This window comes from Mus caroli, unplaced genomic scaffold (genome assembly GCF_978045245.1).
Source record: "Mus caroli unplaced genomic scaffold, Mus_caroli_1 scaffold_10, whole genome shotgun sequence".
Classification (NCBI taxonomy): domain Eukaryota; kingdom Metazoa; phylum Chordata; class Mammalia; order Rodentia; family Muridae; genus Mus; species Mus caroli.
The window spans coordinates 96706936-96734798 of NW_028227265.1; the positions used below are offsets into that span (position 1 = coordinate 96706936).

The following is a 27863-nucleotide window of genomic DNA, read 5'->3' on the forward strand; positions in this document are numbered from 1 at the left end:
GGCTCAAGTCAGACAGACTACAAAAGCCCAAGGCGGGGAGAGCAAATATGTAATACATGTCCCCATGCCATGCCATCCAGCTACAGAAACCATGGTAGAATTAGATGATGTGTCTTCATGGGGATGCACAGTTATCACTCATGCCTGCTGCTCAGGAACTCAGTGCCACTTGAGCACTCTAGGCATGAGATGGAACAGATTGCTAATTTCATTCCTGGACAGCAAGAGAGCTTTGGAATGATGAAGACAAAATGACTGTCTAAAATAGTACTGTTGTATTTCTCTGTTTGCATGAGTGAAATATATTTAGTGCACTGACAGAATGTAAAAAAAAATCATATTTAAAAGATCAATTGCTAAATGTAAAATACAGCCAATTATGATAGCGTCACTCTTCTTTCTCATAGGTATGAACACACTGCCTGGAACATGGCAGATAAAAGAAATAGCTGTTGAAGGGAAATACAAGTTTGATTAGGCTCCAAAAGGTATTTAGAGCCAAGTAACATTAGGCATGGCACAAAAATGTCTTTAAGTAAAATTTAGGATGTTTAGAAAACAGAAGACCCCACCACACATTGCACCTTAATTTCTGCAGCATCTTTGCAACAAAAATGACATAGCATCCCTAGCAGGCTTCCAATGATCACTTTCATTATTGCTTGTCACCATTTAAAATTCTGTTAAGTACTGTGATTTCCAAGGCAGAAAAGGAACAGGAGGAGAACAGCAGTGATGAAGTGAAGAGAGATGATTTTTGCAATCAGTACAGGGCAGGGTGTGGAGGGAATACAGAGGAGGAAGAGAGAGGCCTTTAAGTTATGTTCCAGTCAAGGAGGTAAGAGTTTTCCTATGGGAAACCAAGTTTGATGTATCCTTAACCAAGATTTAGGTCACATGTCTAAAAATCTCATCAGACTCTAAGAACTGCCTGCTTAAAGCTTTTGTCTAGTTAAAACTTACATAGGATCATTAATTTCTGTGTTAGCGCATGCACGTGTACACACACACACACACACACACACACACACACACGCACACACACACACACACACATGAGGTTAATCATGGGGACTAGACAAATTAGAAGTAAAACTGTAAAAGAGCCGTAACTACATATGGAGAATGCTAAGGACAGAATGGTCAATAAATGACAGACACAGCAAGAGCAGCTGCAGAAGATGAAGGCCAGAGAAGGAAGTTGAAGATAGCTAAGAAGTTTGACTGGCTCCAGGGATAAAGCCATGAGAAGGGTCCAGAGCTCACCTCACCTGACCCAATCCCCACAAGGGCTGAGTGAGATGAATAGCATCCTCAGAGCTAAAAGCCTCCTCCTAGGCCCAGAAAACCATCTGCTAGAAACCAAGACGAGGTTCCTCAACATTGATGCCCTGCCATGTATATAATAGCATTGTTGCGCCTCAGGCCAAAGGCAAGACTAGGACTCACTCAAACTCCACAAAGACTTCAAATAATAGTCCGAGTAATAAACACCTAAAATTCTTTGGTTTTCTTAAGTATATTATAAATACAGCAAGTAATTTAGCATTATATGCAGTTTGGTTTAAAGCTATGCTGTGTACCAAATTTACTGTGTAAAAAATTAACTTGTCATTTAGAATTATTGAAATTAATTATTGAAAGTGTAGAGAATCAAGTTCTGTGTTTACCCAAGATTAATCTTTTCTATATAAAATGTAAAAGTCTCTATCACATAGCATGTGGGTTCTATGGAATAAGTCTCACATCAGATGCGAATACCTTAGTGAAAGGAACTTCTTGAACCATAGGCTGTTATATCTTCAAACCTAAGTTAGAGCCTTTTAAAAAAGTTGGACAATGAATTCAAACTAGCATTAGTTACCATAAGTGCCACAGGCAGTCTATATTCTAAATCAATTCAGGATTATAAATTATATAAAAGGTAAATGATTTTTAAAATGAACGCTCAGAACCTGGGGACTTTCCAGGCTGAAACTCGGTGCTTTCTACAGGTTCCTACTTGTACAATATTAGTGCTAATCTTCTATCAGAGATGGCAAATGGAGAACCGGCTAAATTGTGATGTTGGCAGCCTGAGCTTGGGAGAGTGAGGGCACTGAATGGAGCGCTGTGATTTAGGTCTGCTAATAATACACAATGAAGAGAGATTTTAAATAGCAAGAGGAGTGCTGAAAAGAAAGAGAATTGCTTGGTCTGCTACAGAACCAGCCAGATATACCACACCTCCTTAGTTAAATCTACTTAATTTAATGGAAAAAAATTGCCCCTGATGGAAAAAGAAAAATCTTGCATTGAGTGGTCTTATGGCCAAGGTTTCTGGAAACAATATTTGAGACTTTATTGTCACAAAGTGCATTTTTATTTTACTCATATTATTTTATACCCAAATATATTATTCCCATAATAGTTGTTTCATGCCAAACAGTTTCATATTGCATTAAGCAAAACATTTTGAAATTATTTAATAAATATTAATACTGTCAGGTTCTAGGAAAACATCCAATGTGATACATGTTATGTGTCAGAAGAAAATGAACCTCTGGTGTCCATTGGAAAGAGCCACATGAAGTCTAATATTTAAGCCTGCTTTTCCTGGCAACCGCAGCTTCAAATCTTGAACAAATAAGCAAGCACAAAATGGCCACGAGTCCCCCCCAGTTCTCAGAATAAAAGCTTACTTTCATTGGAAGAAATCCTAGGACAAAATATCCTCCACTTAGTAACAAGGATTATATGGACAATCTCCATTATACGGACAAGGGCTTTGCGATTCTAAATCTTTTTGCATGCTCGAACTGTAAGAAGATAAAGCTTTATTGGGTGAGCAAAGTGACAATAACTATAAATCCGTTGTAAAAGAGGGGTTCAGAAGTAACTCGTACATTTTTTAAAGATTTATTTATTTTATGTATATGAGTCTATGTACAGATGGTTGTGAGCCTTCATTTGGTTGTTGGGGATTGAATTTTTAGGACCTCTGCTTGCTCCAGTTTCTCTGGTTACCCTACTCACTCAGGTCAACTTTGCTTGGTCATGCCCAAAGATTTATTTATTATTATGCATAAGTACACTGTAGCTGTCTTCAGACGCACCAGAAGAGGGCGTCAGATCTCATTATGGGTGGTTGTGAGCCACTATGTGGTTGCTGGGATTTGAACTCAGGACCTTCGGAAGAGCAGTCAGTGTGCCTAACTGCTGAGTCATCTTGCCAGCCCCGACTTGTACATTTTTTAAAAAGGCTGTGAAAAAAACCCATGATGGGGTGGGGCTAGGGAGAAATGGGAGAGATTAATGGCATAGGAGTTCAGGTTTTCCACAGAAATGTTCTTTAGTTTGGCTACATACAAATAATATGATTGTCCACTGGGTAACTTTTGAGTGTTTAATTTTATGATGTGTAGTTTTTGAACACAATTTAAAAAAAGACTATTAGGAGTGACACATTAAAAAATATCCCAAAATTAAGGATGTTTTTAATATTCCTAATATTTTAGGAGAAAGGACTGATAAAAATGTTACGAGACTGAAAAGGATTAATGAACGCAGGCTGCATAGAATTTCAGAAACGGGGTTGACGGTGAGAAAGGGCCATTGGAACTTAAGCTTGCAGGGTGGGGAGAATAGAGGAGGCAGACATGTGGTGTCCTCCGTATTCTCCAGCTATACCAAAGAAGCTGGCCAATGCGACACTACTAACTAAACACCTGGATTAAGACTCAGGGTTCTGTGTGTTTAAAGCAAGCAATAAATATTATTTAACACTATTAACAACAAGACCACCATCCACAATGTCACGCCATAGTATATAAATGTAAGCAATTTCAGCGAGAAAAAAAAGAAATCAAAGTTTCCAGTTTGAAGTGATGGCAATGAAGAGCTTTCAATTGGAGGTGGTGGCGGTGGCTGGCACTTGTGTTTCCCGCACTCTGTAGGCAGAGGCGGTAGGAGCAGGAGTGTGAGGTCAGCTCAAATTACCTAGATAGTGTGAGGTTGCCCTGGACAACACAAGATCTTGTAACAACCACTGCTACTACCATCATCACAACCACCACCACCTCTAAGCATCCAGATAATTAGATTAAGACATGAACAAGATAATGCAAAATGTTAATTTCAGAACCATTCTACCAACTTGCCAGTAACGATCCCTGTAGATGAAAATCCAAACTGACCTTGTTAATATGCCATGTCAGCTAATGTCTGAACCACTGGACTTTAAATTTTTGGAATAGATTTATATGTGTGTGTGTGCGCGCGTACAGGCATGTTATGGAGATGACACTATAACTGGGGTTGGTTCTTTCCTTTTACCATGTAGGTTCTGGCAACTGAATTTATATCATTAGGCTAGGCAGCAAGTGTCCTTACCTGTTGAGCTGTCTTGTTGGCCCAACTGGATTCAATTTTAAAGGGAGAAAATGCTGTTATTTTAATGGTGCTTAGAACTCTGCCGAGGCAAATAAAAGCTGTAACCATTAAAGGGTATACTTTTGGTATTATCACGGTAAAGCGTTTTCTGTTCCTCGGAGGCACAGTGGAGATTCTGTGCTGTTTTAAAAGGAGACTCTTGATTTAAAACAATTTCTATGAATTGCTAGACTCAGTCCTAGGTGAGTCACCTGCTAATAGGTGCTGTAAGTATCAGCTGTTGTGCTGGACGTTAACTGTTTAGAGCTATAATGCGATCTTTTCTAGCTTTGAAGTTGGGATGACACACAAGCAGATAGTTGGCACGAATGTTCTTCTCTCCCCCTCTCTACAGATTTCCAGGTTCAACAACAAATGATACGAAACCAAGTTTCCATTAGTCTTTCCAAGAGCAAGGCTTAGGGGCTGGAATCTCTGTATATGCATATATAGTATATATTTGTGTGGTGTAGAAACTGTTATAATAAGTTCATCTAACTAGTAAAGTCTGAGAAAAACTACTTCTCCTTTAAAAACATCTTAGCCTTAGGGATGGGACCTGGGGTGTGCTTGGCAAGTGAACTATCAAAGAGGTACAGGCCCTCAAAACTGGTTGTGTTGTTTTGTAGTTAAAGATAGGTGAAAGTGTGTGTGTGTGTTTGGGTGGGGGTAATGTTTTTGAATGATCCTTGGCAATTTGAAACCAAATTTCTCTATTCACTTTGCCTAATTAACACAGTTGAGTGCAAAAGTCCCACGTATTATTTCTCTTAAGCTCTCAGAGTTAAAGATGCCGGACAACTCTTTTCTCATTAGTTCCCTATGTATGTTCACTAAGTATCTACCCACCTAGACTCTGCCTATACAATCTCTACCAGGCTGGCAAACATGGAGTAAGCTATTTTGAAGTGTTATTCATTTTTAAAAGGTAATAAACTTAATGTGTGCTTAGGGGAACAATCTCTACATTGAAAGCAATGGGTCCAACTGTTAACTAAGAAAGAAACAAACATAAACTCCACTCTATAGCTCCTCTATCTTGGAAACACAGAGAAGACTCAGGAAGATGATGAAGACAGTGTTATATGTTTTAAAGGAAATGAGTTTATTTTTGCCTCACATAGATCTCAAGAAATAATTAGCATTTAAAGCCCCTAAGTCTATTTACCTAACCTATGAATCATTCATATATTGCATGATGCAGATTACAAAATGTCAAGTTTGGAGACTAAAGTAATTTCTAGGTTCCTTCAGGTCTTAATATTTTTATATTCAACAAGCTTGTCAGTAATTTTTGAGTCATCATTCATTTTCCTTTCCCGAGATTTATATGCAAGAATCACTTAATAAATTAAGAACATGCTTCAGTCCCCATATTATGTGAATGATTTTCATGTCTTTATAATCCATCCCTGCCAGCTAGATCTCAAGATAGGTGTTGAAAAGTTAGAGGGAATCAGAAAGGTTATTAAATGTAATGAGTATAAAAAGAGGATAAAATAATTTATCAAAACTCTAGTCAACTTATAAAATTTTGCTTTTGATTTGTGACTATCTCAAGGCAGTCCAGGTAGCAGGGTACTAGTTCTAACTTTTCTTCTAGTATCTTTGTAGGTCAGATAGAATCTCATCCATCACAGTACTAGGTACTGTCCCCAGATCAGCTACATCCTTTCTTCTGGGATGTCTTAGAAACACCCATCCTTGGATTTCTCACTTCACCAGTCCTACTATACAGAAATGCAGGTGGGCATGAGGTTTAACAAGCCCAGGAGGTAACTGAGGGAAGTTTGAAAACCATCTCCCTAAAGAACTGGGGAGGAATATGGACCTGTAAAAGGAGCACCCATCCTGTGGGTAATTCTGTGTGACAGGGACTGAAATAATGTCTGCAGAGTATGGGGGCAGGGCGAGCTGTCAGTCAGCTGCCAGGGAAAGTTGTAAGAAGCAAAACCTCTCAGTAACGTTGCTAAGATTGAGTTCCAAACTGATTTAACATAGCCAGTTATCTTCAGTTCATGAAAATGAAACCATGGACCCCAGTGAGCAGCACTTTGTCTCTTCAGTCTCTAGAGATAGAATCAGGATGCTCCATCATTGGTCCCAACATCTGAATCCTTTAAAAATGACCAACTTTAAAAGTTGATCAGGGGTGGAGGTTCAGTCTATAATCTATACTTAAGATCAAGTAAGCTCTATTGACGAAGGGCAACTTAAAACTGGGTGAATGCATCTTCCTTTAAGCAAAAATCTCTCGGTGAGGCTAATAATCCCATTTATAGGGAACAGTTTTGGATAAAAGAGTTCCCAGTAACCTGAAGCTCCTTCATGCTGAGTGAGGCCAGACTATGTTTTATTACTGTTGGGATGCATGCGTTTGTGTGTCAGATTCTGAGTAAGTCTTACAGATAGCCTTCCCTAACTGACTGAGCACAATCTTTGTCTTGGGTGTCAACTTGGTTCAAATATATTAGTTAGGTAATATGGAGCCAATTTTATTATGATGAAGTTAATGATGCCGTTATACAGATTAGAAAGTCTATATGAAGGGTTCTGCAATGCAGTCATATAAAGTAGGTATTCAATATTGGCTATTAGTAATAGTAAACCTCAACTGACATCTTTCCATATCTCTGTCTTTCTTTTCTTCTTCTCTTCTCTTCCTTCCTTTTCTCTTTCGCTCTCTCATTTTTCTTCCTTCCTTCTTTTTTTTTTTTTAAAGAGGGTTTTATGTAGTCCAGATTGGCCTAATTTGCTATGTAGCCAAGAATGATCCTGAATTTGCTATTCATCTACAACTCTTAGCTATCTATGGTAAGGATGCCAAGAATGGCTGAGTGAAGGACTGCTCCTCCTTCCTTACAGTCTATAGAGAGCTAGCTTATTTCATCGAGCGGCTCTGATCTTTATTATGCTTTGATTGTCATTTGAATAAATAAGTAGGGTGAAAGTAGGGCCACAGTGGTAGACAAAGTCATGCTCTTACTGAATTCCAGTAGGGTACATGCGTAGGAGGGAAAAGATTGCTAGTAAACTGAATTCTAGAATTCTCTTTTTACACCTATGCATGGTAAGCTTTTTAGGACATTTACTAAACAGCAATGGATTTCCTCCTGTTAGAGCTCTAGATTGTGAAATTATTGGTACAAATCTTACTGCTAGTCTGAAGAACATGAAGGCCAATACAGCAGACTCTGAAGCAAATGAGTAAATGGCAAGAAATGCTCTGGACTTAGGTAGCTGTACACATTGTTATCCTTATTGTTGGTGCATTGTTTTGTGGTTCTATGCTTAGATCTGTTGTGAGGTTTTGGCATTTCAAGTGTGTATTTTTAGGTAAAGCTGCAGTTTGACAGTAGGCTGAGGAAAAATCTCATCCTAATGACAAATGGAAAGAACCAACAGACTAAATTGCTCTCTTATGTCCCACTTAGATCCCAAACACCAAGAGAAGCAACTGAGAACTGAAAATACATCTGCTTTTTTGAGGAGAGGGAGGAGAAAACAGAGAAAGAACTTTGTCTACAATAGTCAATTAATTCCATGGAATTTGTTCTAAATAGACCAGCTAAATTGCTACTGCAAACCACCACTGGGCCAAAGATAGGCAATCACATGGCATGTTTCAGGAAAGTAGACAATCAAAATATTTATGTCCTGATGTTCTATAAGATAAAGGTATGTTGCTCTTAAATGCTGTCTTTGATAGTCTGTTGAGAAAGGCATCACTCTCTAACACTGTTTGTTGGCTGGTGCTGGCACGGCACAGTGGAGGACTTAGTGTCTACAGCAATGTCCTCGTGACCATTGCGTATCTAGTTCTCCACTCATGAACTACACAACAGACCTATCTTGCTGCAGCTAGGTAAGTGGCCCTCCGTGAGTTCACCATCATAGGTTATTTAATATGGCCAAGGAGGAGAGGATCAAAGTCAGTACTTCATTCTCTGGGACACTGACGACAGTCGCCACATACCACTTAGCACTGTATTCTATAATTATTTCAGGAATGGCATTTGGACAATGGTGCTAGGTTTTAAAAAATTCCTATGTCATGCAGAATGTACAAGATGATTTTAGAATATATACAAGAAACAAGCCACACTCCTTCAACTATGAGACTTCACATATAACTGTTCCCCTCAAAACATAAAAGCAGAGGACAATGGTGGAACAAAGTGTGAGAAAATGTAGTTACTATGTAACAACCACTCTTACTCCTTGAGGGCCAGCTCTTTTATCATGGAACCGGGGCTTATTACTTTCTCTGTTCCTGCGTTTAAGCTTAAGTAGGGGAATGGGAATACATGATGTCTCTCTCTTCTTTACATTAGATTGACTTCTTTTGTCATAGGGGTAAAAAAATCTATCAGCTACTGCCCTTCTGTTTCTTTTCTTTCTGCTACTTTTATGCAACCTCATAGAACCTATAATAAATACAATCCCAAAGAGTACAAGCTCACAGGCCCACTTTATTGTACTTCTAATGGGAGATATTCTGGCTTTAGTCAGCGAAAGCAATCAGATTTATAACCTTAGTTTAGTAAAGATTAATAAGAGAAACTTTACCCCTTCAAACTTACCCCCTGAACAATTCAAACACTTAAATACTGTAAGAAATTTTAATGGTCCGTTCTTTCTTTTTTCAATTTTTATTATCTCCTAAAAACTTGGAGACTTTATAGAACAGCTGTCAGAACTAGGTATAAAACGAGGAAACTCAAAGACATACAATTGCTCTCAAGTATCAGAGACCAATCTCGATGGAGACACTCTTCTATAGAAACCGGCTGTTTGTGTCACGCTCACATAACTAAGGGCCTCCCCAGCGGCAGCACTGACAGACCACTCCGTGCTTCCGTGTGCTGGCGGATGTCACTATCAATAAAACTAACAATTTTTACAAGGAAAACACATGAAAAACTTAGGAAGGCTAATTTACCAAAAACAAGGGAACTCCGAAGAGGAATTGGAAGTTATTATTTTGTCCTAAATTTAAGTACAGTTCATATTGAAAGATTTGCTACAGAGGAAAAAAATATAAATCATCTGAATTTAAACAAGTCAATATATGCAAATTGTGGCTAGTTTTGCATATTCACTAAAGGATGGTGAGTTACTCATTAAATATGTGATTCACTCAGGATTTTAAAGTGTTTGAAAGGATCATGTTTTCTGACAACGCCTCTCATTTTTGAACAAGAAATTATGTTATCAACCACACAGAAATTACCATAAAGTTTAAAACAGAGCCTTTAGTTTTTGTATTTTGTTTTCAGGAAGTTTACAGATACCAATCTATTAAAAGAATCCCTAACCCATGTTTAAGATATATTTCTAATTCTGTTGAGTCTTTTGCCCAAGTTGCTTTCATTTGTAAAATTGAAGGGGACAAAGGGTAGGCTATTTCCTGTCTCAGGTTTATTCCCCACACTGGTAGTCAACAGAAAAGAGAAGGTCTTAATATGCCCACATGGTGAGCATGACTTATGGTCCCCCTCCCCTGCAAGTAATATTGGAGAACTATTAAAGTAGTTTTGCTTATATTTTCATGAATAGTAATAATTGCCACTTTTCTTTTTGTTTTCTTTTGCCTAACCGTGCTTTTTAATAGATCCATTTGCTATTTTACATTCTCCCAGCAGATGACTCGGTTGTACTTATAGCTCCTTAACTTCCTAAGGTATACTCTCTGACCCATTAAAAAACAAACAAGGGGAAGAAAAAAAAAAGCCCAACCTTTTCATGGTTGGGAATGTGGCTCAGTGGCAGAGTGCTTGTCTTACACTGGCATGGCCTTCAGGTCTCCAGTCCCCCCACCCCGCCCCTACACACACACACACACACACACACACACACACACACACACACCCCAAAACAAATTCAAGAAAAAAATAGTGCTTTAAATGATTACGAACAGTGCTGTTTCTTTGTGTAGACATCATATCAAAAGCTGTTAAATAAACTTTATACCTTCCTTGACACATGGATAAAATGCTTCATGTTAATGAATCAAGCAATTTGAACAAAGCCATAACATAAAATCTCTTCGCTACAGTTCTAATGCTCACGTGCTCATAATGGCAAGGTCTTTGGATGAAAAAAATAGTAGCACAGTTAGTAAAAATTGAAAGCTATAATTTGTTAAAGCTTTTAAATATCAGAGCTTTTCACTAGAGAACACAGTTAACCTCACATGCCACTTGGCTGTATTAATTAATATCCAGATTCTCCTGAACTAACGTGTTACTTTAGGAAAAACAACAATAGTTTTTTGAGAGGGACACAGAGAGCGACATGGAAGGTGAGGTGGGCAGGTGTGAGGATGGACACTAGGATGGGAAGCTGTGACTCTGTACACCTAACAAGAAACACAGACATCTGCAATCGAAGTCTATACCAATGGGATTCACTTATTATTTTCTTGATGTTTTCTCTGTATAAAAGTGATGCTAGCAAGATAAAATATATTTAGTCAAAAGAGAAAAAAAATCCTTAAATGCCAGACCTAAAGTTGATATTATTAGGAATGGGAGGGTCGTGTGTTTATGCATTTGAAAAGAATATATGTATATACATGTTTACACGTGAGAATGACTCTAAAAGGATAGAGTAACAAATTATTAACACTGGTTGCTACTTTTCATTGTCTACTGTAGCATCTTCTTCTTATTATTATTTGGAGCTACATTGCATGCAGCTCGGGCTGCAGTTACTGGAGCTGAGGACGACCTTCAGCTTTAGCTCCTCCTGCCTTCACCTTAGTGTTGATGTGACAAAGGCACGCGCTCCTATACCTCCCTTATGTGTATGGGAATCAAGTCCAGGGCTTTGTGCACTCTGGGCAAACATTCCTCCAACCCAGCTACATCCTCTGTCCATAAATCTGGTGCTATAGGAGTAGTTTTCTCTATTCAAAAATGTTAAAATTTACCACTAAAACAAATCCACATGGCTGAAAAATGTCATATCAGATTAAGAACAAAGACTGATTTTCCCCTCAGTTTATAAAAAAAATAGTAAAAATTTCCCCTAAAATCTACCTGTGTATATTTGATCATATTTTCTTTATGGTAGACTTGCTGTGATCTAGAAAACAATTTTCGTAAGATATTGGATTGGGAAACACATTTTTCCTGTACTCTGGTGCTACTGTAGACTACAGATGGTTACAGCAGAATGCTAATTCCTTATTCCCTTCCTCTGATAGGCTAGCCATTAGCCACAATTTCTCTATGGAAGTCAAGACATCTGTCAGGAAACTTCAGAAAGGTTTTAATGAATCTTATCTGGCAATGCCAAGTCTTGTATCTGTACCATTCTGGAGGCATGGAAACAATGTTAACTTCTTTTGACAAAATATCCCACCAAAGATGTTTGGTGTTTGGTAAAGACTGACTTCAGACTAGGTGATGACTCACCAAAGCCCTTACCTAAAGTTTGGAAGAGGATTTCATGTTTCAGTCAAAGTTGTTTGGAAGGAAGCAAGAAAAAAAAAAAAAAAAAACCAACCTCATTTTCAAATAACCAATTAAAACTCAAACTAAGCCTCATTCATTTAAATATTAAGTAAACTGTAAAATAAATCTCAAGAAATGACAATACATCAGTTTTCAATGGTAGCTGCTGATTAAAAATGAGTATCTGAGATTATAGTCCAATTTCATCCTCTTCAAACTGTGCAGCTCAGATAAATGTTTATTTTACTGAAAATATTTGCAAAATTACAATATAAATACATGATTAGATTAAGATAGGATGACTATATATGTTTCTTATCTATAGATATAAAATGAATGCAATAAATATAGCACAGCCTTGATGAATTGTTAGTACACAGTGTTTTCTCAGTAAAGTACATACAACCTATTATTAAGCAACAATTATCTAGTTTTTCAAATATACATTTTCAAATGTGTTCGGGGTAGAAGGATACACCGAATTCCCCAGTTCTCTTTTGATTTGTTAAAGGTTAATACTTTTGCAAATTTTGAAATATCCTATTTATTTTTTAGTAACTTATTAAGCTCTTCATACTCCTTACTTGAAACTTTATTACTTTAGTCTGGTGAATTTTAAAATATAAGCTAACCATACTTTAAATTCTAGAGCTGTAGCACGTACTGTCTTTTTATTAGTAACTTAAACACATATTAACAATGGAACAGAATTATTAAAAAAGTTATCTGGCTAGATTCCCCAATTTAATTTTTGGAGTATTATGGGAAGTCTCAAGTAGATATAGTCTGAACTGCAACACTAATCTGGATTAGAAATAGTTTTATATTATTCTAGTCTTTAATACAAATACAAAATCTACTTTAAAATTCCTTGTTAAATGAATTGAGACTTGCTTTAAAACCATCTTCCATCCTTTTCCATTACACTGCCTTAACAGAAACCTGTTACAATAGTTCTAACACAAACATGTGCATGCAAGAGATCATCCTACAGAGTCTAGCTACATAGTTACTGAAACACAGCCTGCCTGTCAAGGGGCATAAATGTACATCTTCTATATACAAAAGGTAAAGTGCATTATTAAATTAGTGAACTGACAGATTGTCTGCCTGGACCATATAGCTTTCAAATAGACAAATGTGAAATTCTCCCATTAGAACCAATCATTTCAAGAGGTTCTAAATAGCTTTTCCACCCTGTCATTTATTTTTTTGGCCATGCTCTTTAGTGCAAATAAGCTTGTGTTTGACTCAAGTTTTAAGGGACATGGCAGTTTGGGGCTTTAAGAAGGAAAAATAATAAAATGTGGCAGAACTTGAATATTTTTATAATACATTGCATCTTTTGCATATACGCAGCGTATTCGCGCTGCTTTTAATTGCTAGGAGCACACTGCCAACTATTGAGGAACCCGTTTCCAGATTTTATACTATTAGCTTATATTATTACAGTTGGAGTCTGTCCACATTATGCTCGATTACTATGTGCAAACATCATCAGTGTTTTAGCATTATACAGTGAACTAGTAATTTTGGTTACTAATGTCAATGCTCACTTTCACTTCTACCATCAGTCTCCATAAGAGTCTAACGCCCTCGAGGCGAGCGAGGATCCTGTTATGTTGAAGAATACCATGTACACTTGCAGCTCCATTTATGTTACAAAGGACAATAAATAAAAAGTATATTGCACAGATAAAAATAGTAGCTTATCAGATACATGGTAACAGACATCCTAAGTCCATATGTTCGAACTGGATCACAATTATGGCTAATGAACTCTTGGGAATTTTAAGTATCAAAAAATCATAGCATCATACCATTTTTCAATGAATATAGTAACTATGAGAAGGTAAACAAAGGATTGGTAAAGGTCTTAGTGCTTCTAGAGTATGTTCAATCCAATATATATATATATATATATATACATATATATATATACACACACACACACACACACACACACACACACACAAATACACACACCCAATCTGTAGCTTTGAGATGGCAAGAACTTTGAAGTATACATATAAGGTAGAAAATGTGGCTATTTAGCTAGTCCTTTACTTAAATAATTAATATGAAATGAAGCTAGTAATATGTATTTACAGTGAATTAAATATATTTATCTTCATGTCTGACATAGTACCGTAGGTATATACACACATATGTATATACACATTTAAACCTCATCAGACTAAAAACCAAAAAAACAATCAGTTAGTCCTAACGTATATAAATATTTCAAAAGAGGAAGATAAGATTTTTAAGAGCGAGTATATACTCACAGCAATAGTAATTGGGACAACTGAGTAATGGAATATTCACAGCTCCGGTTTGCCGAAATCTGACAGGTTGATTATTATTAACAGGCACTATGATGGGCAGCAATAACAATCAGTAGTACAGTAATTCAAGTGCACACCACTCCTTCATATACCCCAAGCTACTTCCTATTAAGCCTACAGAGTTACGTTATCTTACAGTTAGGACTGGTTAGAAATCCTTGCTACTTTTATAGTCTCAACACCCACCATGTGCTATTAACGCTCGTACTGACATTTTCTTCTAACCTTCAGTTGTTCCATGGTGATCCAGATGGTTCACAAGGGTAGTGAACTGAGTGAGATTCCATCATAGTACTTCGAGAAATGTGAAATAGAATCTGCAACCAACATCAGTATGTATGTCTGGGTTACTAGTTGCTTGGTCTTAACAAAAGCCAATGAACTTAATCTTCTTAATTCGTCCCATGGTTTTCCTTAGCGACCTTAGTTTAATGTGTTTAGAGAAAAATTCTGGAGGGAAAATTGTTCAAAGCGATTCTGAATTACTTAAGAGCATATCAGAGAAGAGCCACATTCTGACCTCGGTCCTTGCAGCCAGCTCTCACCCATGAGGACTCTATTTGGGCAGTTGAAATCAGTGCCTGTCTCTTAAATGTGATCACATGGACTTACTGTGGAGCAGTAACTGATCCCATGACAAAACACAATTTCGTTTAGAGTAAGATGTAGCCCAACGGATGAAATTTCATTCAGTTAATAAGGGATGTTGTGGGTGTCCATGCTGTATCCACCCACTTGCTTAAAAATTGCTGAGTGTCTAAAAATTCAGGTGGCACTTTCTGGAAAGTGATTTTTTAATACAGGCAAGCACAAATGGATGGCTACGTCTTGTGTAGAGTAAAACCTCTTTGAGAATCTTAAGGAGCACCTTGGAAAATGCCTGAATTTTCCTTTTAAATGTTTATAACCAATAGTGTTTCCAAATATTGTATCTCCCAGACTGCAATTTTGTATTCTCAGCAAAAAAACCAAAACCAAAACCAACCCCCCCCCCCCCCCCCCAAACAACAACGTTTTTCTTTTGGAGTTAAAAAAGTATGTGTAAAAGTCAGGTTTATACTGTAAGTTTGACGTGGTTTTAAGGGCAGCCGATGTAAGAGCCCTACTAACATATATATCAGGAGATATATTTTTACACCAGTGAGCTGGTGCACCAACCCTATGCAGGAGTGGGGAAAGCATAAAATACACTTTGAAAGTTCATGACAGATCTTTAAGGAAAAACAATTCCAAATTATCATGAAAGGCTGTTTTAAAACATCAAAATTTCCATAACAAAGCCACTGGGTGAAGCCTCCCTCACAACACTGACATAAGCATAATTTCCAAAACTTTGGAAAGTCAATGAAATATATAGAATAGGAAACATAAGATTAGATTGTAATTCGCTAGAATAATGAATTAAAACTCCTCCGTGGCTTTGATATGGCAACTAAAACTGTAGGGGTACCACAAAATTTGAAATTATAGGATACTGTAGATAGTAACTGCTAAGGAATATGACATTGTATTTCAAAGGTCTAATTGTCTAATAATATTTGTATTTTAGTGGTACTAGTTAATACTCAGTTACCCAATGAGAATATATTCCTACTAGTACTTTCATATAGAAATACACTACACTTGAGGTCAATCTCTGTTTCTGTGGTAATGGTCCACAGATAAACTTTGCAACTTTTTAACAAAGTATGGGACTTTCTTTGGGGGTGGGATTTGTTAAATAGAAATTCACACTTTTGTATTAAGTCTATGTATCATCATTTTCAAGATTCTGTCATAGTGCAATGTAAATCTTACGTTATCATGATTAAAGGTCAGAATGTCACACTCTGTGCTGATCTGCATACTTCAATAGTCTGGAGCAGTTGAAGCAGCTAAACTATTTGGCTCTGGGGAGGTTGGAATTCCCATGAGAATTATAGTGATCTATGTATAACATAACATGAGAATCAGACTCCTTTAAGTATAAACTATTAGAGGTATTACTAATAACAGAGGGCCCAAAAGAGGAGAAACTTCTTCAAATGATCATGATTACGGATCAGTACGTTTAGCCAATTACTGATTTCTAAATTCTGCCTGCTGGAGTTCAATTTCACGCTAGTCCAGGCATTCTTGTTCTTCACCACTGGCCCGACGGCCATCCATTCTCTTTTCCTTATGGCTGTTGCAAATTTTCCTCATCTCTTCTTCATACTTGATAAAATTCTCCCCAAACCTTGTCCAAGCTTTGAACGGAACAGTAATAGTATTACGGTAAGGTGGCCTCACCTCACTTACCTTCAGGAAAATTCCATATTTATTAGAGCCCACATCAAAGTAGAACCTTTTATTGTCCACTCTGAAAGAGGTCCCCTCTGGGAGTTCAAGTGGGTCGTCGTCTCCACACCTTCGTTCTTCTATGTCTCCTTCGCCGTAGTCTTCAATCAGCTGAACCAAGGCATCACGAAATTCAATCATACCTTGTGCTGGGAGGACAATAGTCTGTTCCTGGCCCAAACTGTGGCCAAAGTAACCGATCATGCCAGTGCCCCGCATCATGGTTTGTCTAATCCTTAGGAAGCGACCTCGTTGGTTCTCCTTTAGGTCCAGGTAGTATTTCCTATTGTCCCTCTCTATATAGTCCGTTTTGAGGACACTGTGAGGATGCTCTTCTGACCCCACTGACACCGGCGGGGAGGGTGCAGAGTGTTTCTGCCGCCTCCTGGAGACTTGCTCTTTGCTCTGGCCATGCTCCTGCCTGTGGCCTTTCAGGCCCAGATGGGCATAGTGCTCGATGAAGTCGCCTAGACAGTCCTTCAGCTCTGCTGCTACCGACAGGGAGAGGGTCAGTTTACTCTTTCTGATATTGTCCTGCCGGCCTCTCCCTATCCAGACTTCCGCTATCTTTAGGAAGCGGCCCCGGGAGCTCTGCTTCACGTCTAGGTAAAACCTCTTTTTCTGGATGTCCACACGTTTGGAGGCTAGCTCCTGGATTTCGGATGTTCCCCCAGACTGATTAGGGGTGGCTGACGCGGAGTAGTGGGGGTAGTGAGAATGCTGGGCCTGGGGATAGAGTCTACTCTTGCTTAGGCCAGGGCCCCCTACATTCTTGCCTCCGCGGCCACGGCCGCCGCCGCTGCCGCCGCCTCCCCTTCGCCTGGCTCTTTCCATCTTCAGCTGCAAGTGACAAACAGACACACGGGGTGGGATGGGGGAGGGGTGTTGAGAACAATCGCAGACGCCCCTGGGTCCGCACTGCCCCCGCTGCCGCCGCCCGGAACCCCCACTCTGGCCCGGCTGTCGCGCTCCGGCCTCGGCCGGCTCCGCACCGCGCACGCAGCATCCCCTCTGCCGCCCCAGGCCTCCCTTTCCGATTCCCGCACGCTGCCAGCCGCCCAGCTCCGGCTCGGCAGCCCCGGGGGTCCCCAGCCAGCCGACACTCACATCATCTCCGTCACCGATGCCCTTCACGACCACCGCCGCCGCCGCCAGCTCTCGGCCCCTCCGCCGCCGCCCCCCGCCTCCTTCCCCGCCGCCGCCGCCGCCGCGCGCTCTGCCCCCCGCCGGAGCAGCGGGGCAGGGGCATCGCCTGCGGCGCCCACCGCCACCGCCGCGCCTCCTGCGGCCGCTGCCTGGATTCGGGCACCGGCCCGACGCCGCGGGGAGGGCGGGAGGGAGGCGGGGAGCTGCCGGAGGGGCCGGGCTTGGGACCCCGCCTCCCCAGTCGCGCTAGCGGGAAGACGGGGGACTCGGGCTCTGCCTCCGGGCGCGCCCTGACGGCAGACAGAGCGCAGGGACCGGGCGTGCGAGAGAGCCGGCTGGAGAGGTGGCGGGAGGGTTGTGACTTCCCGCGACTCACCCGCACCTGCGTTGAGACTACATTTCCCAGCGTGCCCAGCGGCCGTCAGCTCTGAGCATGCGCGATGCGCGGGGTGGCTGCGGTGGGTGGGAGGGCGGCGGGGCTGGGAGAGGTTGGGCGGGGCCGCGGGCGGAGTGCAGGGAAGGGCAATCTCCAGACCAGAAGTGCACCGAGGCGCCCGTTGGTATAAAGTTAGTAAATGTGAGGCCTCTTTCGATGCCTGGGTCCTGGGCTTTGGTTCTCAGTCCTCTATAAATCATCCTGCTGGAGGAGAAGACCCTTAGATCTGGCTCTTCTCAGGGTAACGTGTCTTCCCCGCTTTTGCCTCTCCCCTTTGCGTACCCTGGGCTATATCTATGCATCTCGGAAGCTTGTTCCTCTCGCCCACGGGGCTTTCTCTTGGGGTTGTGTTGGGGAGATTCTTGGAAAGGGAGCCTTGCCTCCTTTCTCCTTCAGATCCCCTGGAAAGGGGCCTCGGAGCCACAGGCCTCCTCTGGTCAGTGGGCTTTCCCGCCTCTTCCGCCCCAGCTGCTGTTTATAGTGCTTCGGAGGCAGAGGTAACTGAGTCCGGGGAGGCAACCGATTTTCCACTACTGAGCAAATTGTTTTGGATCTCTTAAGGTTAAGTCATTGTACTAATGAGCATTTGGTCTTGTTGAATATGACTCGTTCTCCCATAGACCTGATATGTAAAAACCTGGAGAGCAAAAAACTCTTTAGGATGCTAATCCAGAGTCCCCAAATAACAAATTTCGGCTTTATTTTTCCCTTTGGTATTATTGAGACCGGGCCTCTCTTCTGTAGCCCTTCACACTTTTAGCCACGCTGTCCTCGAACTCAAGAGAGTACGGCCTACCCTGTCATGCCCTCTTGATCTTTTATTAGAGATTGTATGCAAAGCCTGCGGCTTACAGGGCAGTTTGGTACTTGATGTCGTTGTATACTAGTTGTCCCCTGTGTCTCCTCTTGCTTTGAGGATGGAACCCCAGACTGGGACTACTCACCTGCTTGATACAGCGCTCTTCAATTGAATGGCATCCCAGCTCTGCTAATTCAGCATATAATTGTTGAGCGCTGCTGAGATAACAAAATGAATGAAACAGAGAAAATATACCCTTTTTGAGCTCACAATTTAGCGGAAAGAGATACACAAAATGCCAAGCACAGTATTGACAAAGTGAAAATGAAAGAAAAAGGGGTGAGGACCAGTGGGGGTTGGGAGGTACAATTCCCAATAGGTCCTCACTGTGAAGGAAGTGTCTATGGGACAGGAAAAAAAGTGCAAGCCTGAAGTAAGAGTAACCTAGAAAGGCCTTTAGGGTAGAGAAAAGGAGCCTGCTCTTAGAGACCAGAGAGATTATGTAGGATTCATGACTGTGTTAGGAATCTGGTGTGTCATCCTGAAGAGTTGGGAAGCTTTGGTTGAGTTGTCAGGGAAACAAGGGAAACACACACACACACACACACACACTAATTTGCCAGTTTAATAATTTTAAGTACATCTCAGTGATAATAAATTACACTTTGCATGTGCAAATGTCGACGCTATCTACTGCTACCACGTTCTTTGTAGTTGATTTGGGTTCTTGTTTGTCTGTTTTTGGATGCTGGGCATTGCCCATGCTATAAATACCTATTCTTTTACTGCGCACACCCTAGCCCTACTTCCAGACCTTGCTCTTCATCCTAAGCAGAAACTCTATAGCCATAAAGCAATAACTCTATTGCCTCCTCTTCTCAGGCCCCAGAAATTTTGTAATATTTCACTTCTCTTATGAATTCATCCATTTCAGATACTTCATGTAAATAGAGCCATTTGTTCTTTTGCACCTGACAGATGTGGCTCTGTCCATCTAGCAAGGTATCATTTTCAAGGCCCATCTATGCTGTGGTTCAGAGCTGAGTTTAATTCCTGTTTTAAGGCTGAATTAGAGAATGAATGGTTCCTCATGTACATGTGCGATAGTTTGCTTATCCGTTATACTACTGATAGGTTGGTTTCTCCTTTGCCCTGAATGTTGTTGTGTGTATCTGTGGCCCTGATTTAAAGGTTTTTGACGTATGTCTGTATATGGGACTTTCTGGCTTCTGTGATAAGCTTTTTGAGTAACTGCCTAACTTTCACACAGGAGTAATGCACAAGTGTCTTAGTTTCCCCAAAGCCTTGTCAAAACTTACTCTCTCTTTTTTTTTTAATATTTTTATTACATATTTTCCTCAATTACATTTCCAATGCTATCCCAAAAGTCCCCCATAGTGCCCACCACTTCCCTACCCACCCATTCCCATTCTTTTGGCCCTGGCATTCCCCTATATTGGGGCATATAAAGTTTGCAAGTCCAATGGGCCTCTCTTTCCATTGATGGCTGACTAGGCCATCTTTCCATACATATGCAGCTAGAGACAAGAGCTCCGGGGTTCTGGTTAGTACATCATGTTGTTCCAACAATAGGGTTGCAGATCCCTTTAGCTCCTTGGGTACTTTCTCTAGCTTCTCCATTGGGAGCCCTGTGATACATCCAATAGCTGACTGTGAACAACCACTCCTGTGTTTGCTAGGCCCCGGCATCGTCTCACAAGAGACAGCTATATTTGGGTCCTTTCAGCAAAATCTTGCTAGTGTATGCAATGGTGTCAGCGTTTAGAAGCTGATTATGGGATGGATCCCTGGATACGGCAGTCTCTAAATGGTCCATCCTTTCATCACAGCTACAAACTTTGTCTCTGTAACTCCTTCCCTGGGTGTTTTGTTCCCAATTCTAAGAAGGGGCACAGTGTCCACACTTTGGTCTTCATTCTTCTTGAGTTTCATGCGTTTAGCAAATTGTATCTTATATCTTGGGTATCCTAAGTTTTGGGCTAATATCCACTTATCAGTGGATACATATTGTGTGAGTTCTTTTGTGATTGTGTTACTTCACTCAAGATGATGCCCTCCAGGTCCATCCATTTGGCTAGGAATTTCATAAATTCATTCTTTTTAATAGCTGAGTAGTACTCCATTGTGTAAATGTACCATAATTTCTGTATCCATTCCTCTGTTGAGGGACATCTGGGTTCTTTCCAGCTTCTGGCTATTATAAATAGGGCTGCTATGAACATAGTGGAGCATGTGTCCTTTTTACCGGTTGGGACATCTTCTGGATATATGCCCAGGAGAGGTATTGCTGGATCCTCCGGTAGTACTATGTCCAATTTTCTGAGGAACCGCCAGACTGATTTCCAGAGTGGTTGTACAAGCTTGCAATCCCACCAACAATGGAGGAGTGTTCCTCTTTCTCCACATCCTCGCCAGCATCTGCTGTCACCTGAATTTTTGATCTTAGCCATTCTGACTGGTGTGAGGTGGAATCTCAGGGTTGTTTTGATTTGCATTTCCCTGATGATTAAGGATGTTGAACATTTTTTTCAGGTGCTTCTCTGCCATTCGGTATTCCTCAGGTGAGAATTCTTTGTTCAGTTTTGAGCCCCATTTTTTAATGGGGTTATTTGACTTTCTGGAGTCCACCTTCTTGAGTTCTTTATATATATTGGATATTAGTCCCTTATCTGATTTAGGATAGGTGAAGATCCTTTCCCAATCTGTTGGTGTTTTTTTTTTTGTCTTATTGATGGTGTCTTTAGCCTTGCAGAAGCTTTGTAGTTTCATGAGGTCCCACTTGTCAATTCTCGATCTTACAGCACAAGCCATTACTGTTCTATTCAGGAATTTTTCCCCTGTGCCCATATCTTTAAGGCTTTTCCCCACTTTCTCCTCTATAAGTTTCAGTGTCTCTGGTTTTATGTGAAGTTCCTTGATCCACTTAGACTTGACCTTAGTACAAGGAGATAGGAATGGGTCGATTCGCATTCTTCTACATGTTAACAACCAGTTGTGCCAGCACCATTTGTTGAAATGCTGTCTTTCTTCCACTGGATGTTTTTAGCTCCCTTGTCGAAGATCAAGTGACCGTAGGTGTGTGGGTTCATTTCTGGGTCTTCAATTCTATTCCATTGGTCTATTTGTCTGTCACTATACCAGTACCATGCAGTTTTTATCACAATTGCTCTGTAGTAGAGCTTTAGGTCAGGCATGGTGATTCCACCAGAGGTTCTTTTATCCTTGAGAAGAGTTTTTGCTATCCTAGGTTTTTTGTTATTCCAGATGAATTTGCAGATTGCACTTTCTAATTCGTTGAAGAATTGATTTGGAATTTTGATGGGGATTGCATTGAATCTGTAGATTGCTTTTGGCAAGATAGCCATTTTTACAATGTTGATCCTGCCAATCCATGAGCATGGGAGATCTTTCCATCTTCTGAGATCTTCTATAATTTCTTTCTTCAGAGACTTGAAGTTTTTATTATACAGATCTTTCACTTCCTTAGTTAGAGTCACGCCAAGATATTTTATATTATTTGTGACTATTGAGAAGGGTGTTGTTTCCCTAATTTCTTTCTCAGCCTGTTTATTCTTTGTGTAGAGAAAGGCCATTGATTTGTTTGAGTTAATTTTATATCCAGCTACTTCACCGAAGCTGTTTATCAGGCTTAGGAGTTCTCTGGTGGAATTTTTAGGGTCACTTATATATACTATCATATCATCTGCAAAGAGTGATATTTTGACTTCATCTTTTCCAATTTGTATCCCTTTGATCTCCTTTTGTTGTCGAATTGCTCTGGCTAGGACTTCAAGTACAATGTTGAATAGGTATGGAGAAAGTGGACAGCCTTGTCTAGTCCCTGATTTTAGAGGGATTGCTTCAAGCTTCTCACCCTTTACTTTGATGTTGGCTACTGGTTTGCTGTAGATTGCTTTTATCATGTTTAGGTATGGGCCTTGAATTCCTGATCTTTCCAAGACTTTTATCATGAATGGGTGTTGGATCTTGTCAAATGCTTTTTCCGCATCTAACGAGATGACCATGTGGTTTTTGTCTTTGAGTTTGTTTATATACTGGATTACGTTGATGGATTTCCGTATATTGAACCATCCCTGCATCCCTGGGATGAAACCTACTTGGTCAGGATGGATGATTGTTTTGATGTGTTCTTGGATTCGGTTAGCAAGAACTTTATTGAAGATTTTTGCATCAATATTCATAAGGGATATTGGTCTGAAGTTTTCTATCTTTGTTGGGTCTTTTTATGGTTTAGGTATCAGAGTAATTGTGGCTTCATAGAATGAGTTGGGTAGAGTACCTTCTGTTTCTATTTTGTGGAATAGTTTGTGAAGAACTGGGATTAGATCTTCTTTGAAGGTCTGATAGAACTCTGCACTAAACCCATCTGGTCCTGGGCTTTTTTTAGTTGGGAGACTATTAATGACTGCTTCTATTTCTTTGGGGGATATAGGGCTGTTTAGATCATTAACCTGATCTTGATTCAACTTTGGTACCTGGTATCTGTCTAGGAACTTCTCCATTTCATCCAGGTTCTCCAGTTTTGTTGAGTATAGCCTTTGGTAGAAGGTTCTGATGGTGTTTTGGTGCTTTTCTGACTGGAAGAGGGTTGTGGCCCTATGTAGGCCGGATTTCTCCCTCCCCAACCAAAGCAGTCTCAGGTCCGGTGTGATTGGACTGGAGCAGAAGCTGTGTTCCACTCACCAGCAGTCTCAAAATCCTGTGGCGGGGGTCGTGGGTAGCTGGCGGGTGTCAGCCGACCCTGCGCTCTAGCTACTCCGGTGCTGATCCGGCCGGATGAGGCCTGTGGCCCTACTCTGGCCGTTTTCTGCTTCCCTAACTAATGCAGTCTCAGGTCCCGCGCGCAATTGGATTGGAGCAGAAGCTGTGTTCCACTCACCAGAAGTCTTAAGATCCTGTGGCGGGTGTTGTGGGTAGCTGGCGAGTGTCAGCCGACCCTTCGCCCTAGCTACCCAGGTGCTTTTCTGACTGGCTACTCTCTTTTTTTTAATCCCTTCTTATTGTAATTCTGCTAGAGGGTGACATGGTTAGTATCTTGTTTGTTTTGCATTGTATTTGGTATTTGGGCTTTGGTTAATGACTAATGTCATTGAGCAGCTTTTCATGTATTTAATGGCTCACTTCACTGGTAAAGAATGTAATATAGTCCTTTACCTATTTTCAAATTTGGGTTTTTAATTTATTCAGTTGTAGGAGCTCTTCATTTGAATATGAAACTGTCATCATATGTGTGTGTGTGTGTGTGTGTATTGCAAGCCATCATGTTTTGTGCTTTTTTTTTTGTACTTTGTGGGGGGATGCTGAGATACAAACTCTCCTTGAATTCAGGATCCCCCTTCCTTCGCTCTCCACGTGCTGGGACTCTGGGCATGCTCCACAATGCTGGAACTTTTTCACTTTTCAATAATGTGTCACACGGTGCGAAATTTTGATGATGCTCAGCTTATTATCTGTATATGTTAATATATTAAATCTATTACCATTTCCAAAGGCACACATTTTTCATCTATTCTCTGATAATTTCATTCTAACCCCCCCCCCCCGAAAAGGTTTAGCTGTTATATTTGAGTTGATCTTTGTATTCAGTTTGAGTTAAGGGTCTAACTTTGTTCTTTTCCATGTAGGAAGGCAGCTTAGAGTAAACAAGTCTTTTTTATTTAAACCTGCTTGGTTACATTTATTTTTAGATATTTTATTAACTGCTGTTGTAAATGGCGTTGCTTTCTTTCAGATGATTCATCTGAAAGAAACCCTTTAATATAGCCCCTCATATTGTGGTGGCTCTCCCAACCATAAAGTTATTCTTTTGTTGCTACTTCATAACTGTCCTTTAGCTACTGCTATGAATCATAGTGCATATCTGAGTATGCAGATGGCCCTAGGCCACCTCTGTGAAAGGGTCATTCAACTCCCAAAGGGAGTTGAGAACCACTGTTTGAGGAAAAGAATCCATAGAGTGAATCTATATTAACCAAGGACACATTAGATTGGCCTATATGCTATAGTCTGGGGATTTCTACCATGGCAGTCTTCTTACTGTAGAGGTGGAGAACTCTGTAGCTGCTCAGAGCAGGAAACTGCATGTTGCAGCAGTCCCAACCCAGTGCTGAAGGCCTGGCTGATTCTTGGAGAGCCACTGGTCTTCAGTCTGTATTGGAACTCCAAAGAAGCTCCAGCTATCAGTGAGGGAAGGTTACAGCAGTGACCTTAACAGCAACAGGACACATGAACTAACTTTCAGTGTAGATAACCATATCAGCAGGGTAACTGAACTCACCAGCGAGACTTGAAGGCGAAGAAGCAAGAGGCAAAGCTTTTGCCCCACATCTTCCTTTATCTGGCCACCCCTGGAAGGTGCCACCTATAGTTAGATTGGGTCTTCCAACTTCAGATAACCTGATTAAGAACATACCTTATAGATGTGCCCAGGACCATATCTCTCGGTTGATTCCAGATCCTGTCAAGTTGACAGTGAAGATTAACTATCAAAGGTGCCCCTTATAAATTCTCTGTCTGGAACTTTCAAAAGCGGCAGTGATAAAAATAGATATTTTTAAGGAAAAGTTGTTTTGCTTGGTGTTTTCCGCAGGGTTATGTAATTGCTGTTTATTATGTTGAAGAAATTGCCTTATGTTATTCATTTTTAAAATCATGAAAAGTTGTTAAATTTTATCAGGTATTATCTTTGTAAATTTAGATTAGCATGTTGTTTTTATTCCATTATATTTCTAATGTGAGTTACTATATTGGCCATTTTTCTTATGCTGAACTATCCTTGTTTTCCTGGGGTTAAATTTCACTCAGTCATGTTATTTAATCTTTAGATTTAAATAGTACCATTCTGGCTATTGTTTTGAGTTGAGGCTATCAGGATGTCCATCGGCTATATAGTTAGAGCTAGGCGTGATGGTGTTCATCTGTATTCCCCAGTCCTTGGACTGGGGCAGGAGGATTGTAGAACGTTCAAGGCTAATGAATACTAGACTAGCCAGGGCAACATAGCAACATACTATTTCAAATCAACAACAAAAATGAAAGCAACCATACCACACCCCCACCTTCCCAGAAATCTTTGGATTGAACTAAGGCTGTCACCAGGAAGGTGAGGACGGGATGGAGGATTTGCTCAGAGTAGGAGTGCTGATGGTATAATTTCTGGTCTGCCTGAATCTGAGGCCCAGGACATGCCTGTGTTCTGGTCCTCTTCCCCGCTTCTCCCTCCTAGAATGTGTTGGTTTGGAACCCAGGGTACCACATGTGCCAGGGGATCTACCATAGAGGCTAGATCCCCAATACTGCCAGAATTTTGAACAAATGTCTGGGCCTTCCTCTGCCAATGGATCCCAGCCAGTTCGAAATAAAATTAGTTGTTACGGTAGAATACATGGACACAATAAGGTGATTCATTTTGGCTTGAGAGCTTGTGGCGGCTGGAAGCAAGGCCATGAACTGAGGATGGAGGTGGCGGAGGAGGTACGATAGGCTTAAGGAAGGAGGGAACGTTATAAAATTGTCATCGAAGGTAGAGAGGGTAGTAAATAGGTAAAGGGAAAAGTGTAGATTGCCAGGAAGTACAAATGACTTCCTTAGAGTCAGATTTATAGGGGAGACCAGTCAACTCCTGTGTTTTTAAATACCTGAAACACTGATACAGCAGCAGTCGTGGAGGCATAAGTGATGGGGGAAAACTTCAGTTAGGGTTAGTATTCAGGAGAGAAGTAAAACCAAGAAGGGCAGTGAAGCCAAGGGAGTGTGCGAGAGAGTAGTTAACACTGGAATTTCAGCTGGTCAGCAAGGCAAGGAGATGGGAATGCTGACCTGCCTGTGTCTGTGACTCCACACTGAGGAGAGTGAGACGGGGATCGCTGTAAGCTTGAGGTCATCCTGGGCAACATAGTGAGGTGCAGGCCAACCTGGGCTGCAGAGGGAGATTCTGTCTCAGAAGTTATAATAAGTGGTTAAAAGATAAGTGAAAGCTACTCAGGGGGTGTGGACATTGAATTGCAGGTGATAGTGGGTCAAAGGGTGGTTGGAGTTGAATTTCTTTGGTGGGATAAACTTGAAAAGTATGGGGTATGTAGAACTCAAGAGTGTGGGCTATCTCAGTTCCTGTTGATGACAAGAATAGGAGGAAAGGTAGTGAAAATGGGAAAACGTTATCTTCTGTCTTAGTCAGGGTTTCTATTCCTGCACAAACATCATGACCAAGAAGCAAGTTGGGGAGGAAAGGGTTTATTAGGCTTAACACTTCCACATTGCTGTTCATCACCAAGGAAGTCAGGACTGGAACTCAAGCAGGTCAGGGAGCAGGAACTGATGCAGAGGCCATGGAGGGATGTTACTTACTGGCTTGCTTCCCCTAGCTTGGTTTCTTATAGAACCCAAGGCTACCAGCCCAGGGATGGCACCACCCACAATGGGCTCTCCCAGCCTTGATCACTAATTGAGAAAATGCCTTACAGCTGGATCTCATGTAGGCATTTCCTTAACTGAAGCTCCTTTCTCTGTGATAACTCCAGCTTGTGTCAAGTTGACACACAAAACCAGCCAGTACATCTTCCTAGGCCACACAGGTTGTGGACAAGGAGACAGGAGGAAGGGGTAGACTGTAAAGGAAAACATTCGTGACACTGATGGTGACAACCATGGATCCCAGATATATTATGAGAAAAATCCTCTTGGAGAATAGCAAGAGTACTCTGTGACCTTGCAACTTCATATCCAGGAATTTCTCCTATAGAAATAAGGGTTAAAGATACCTATGTACGGACGGAAGTACACTGAAAGATTTCTGTAGTGAAAAATTTGAGTAACCTGTCATTAGAGAAGAGCCAAGTCATGGTAGCTGGAGAGAACTCTAGACTTTCAGAAATTAGATCAGGGCATGTTATTAGGACTGGGGA

General features: G+C 40.8%; 2 protein-coding genes across 8 annotated transcripts in view; one reads left to right on the plus strand and one right to left on the minus strand.

Annotated features, from left to right (window-relative positions):
* Purg (purine rich element binding protein G) overlaps positions 1 to 17722 on the minus strand; it is a 31755-nt gene extending 14033 nt beyond the window's left edge. For 2 of the 5 annotated variants that reach the window (XM_085844029.1, XM_021170319.3), the window contains exons 1-2: positions 17645 to 17722; positions 16499 to 17377 (exon numbers count right to left, since the gene is read on the minus strand). In XM_085844029.1, coding sequence (XP_085700155.1) covers positions 16499 to 17371 — 873 coding nt within the window. In that variant the 5' untranslated portion in view covers positions 17372 to 17377; positions 17645 to 17722. Of the gene's footprint in view, positions 1 to 1382; positions 17378 to 17644 lie in introns of those variants that run through there. The other 3 variants (XM_029480458.2, XM_029480457.2, XM_021170317.3) reach the window with 3 other exon arrangements.
* A 467-nt stretch (positions 17723 to 18189) lies between these two features.
* Positions 18190 to 27863, plus strand: part of Wrn (WRN RecQ like helicase) — a 146993-nt gene continuing 137319 nt past the window's right edge. Inside the window, exon 1 of one of the 3 annotated variants that reach the window (XM_029480716.2) lies at positions 18190 to 18360. The gene's annotated coding sequence lies outside the window, so the exon portion shown is untranslated. The remainder of the gene's footprint in view (positions 18361 to 27863) is intronic. The other 2 variants (XM_029480718.2, XM_029480717.2) reach the window with 2 other exon arrangements.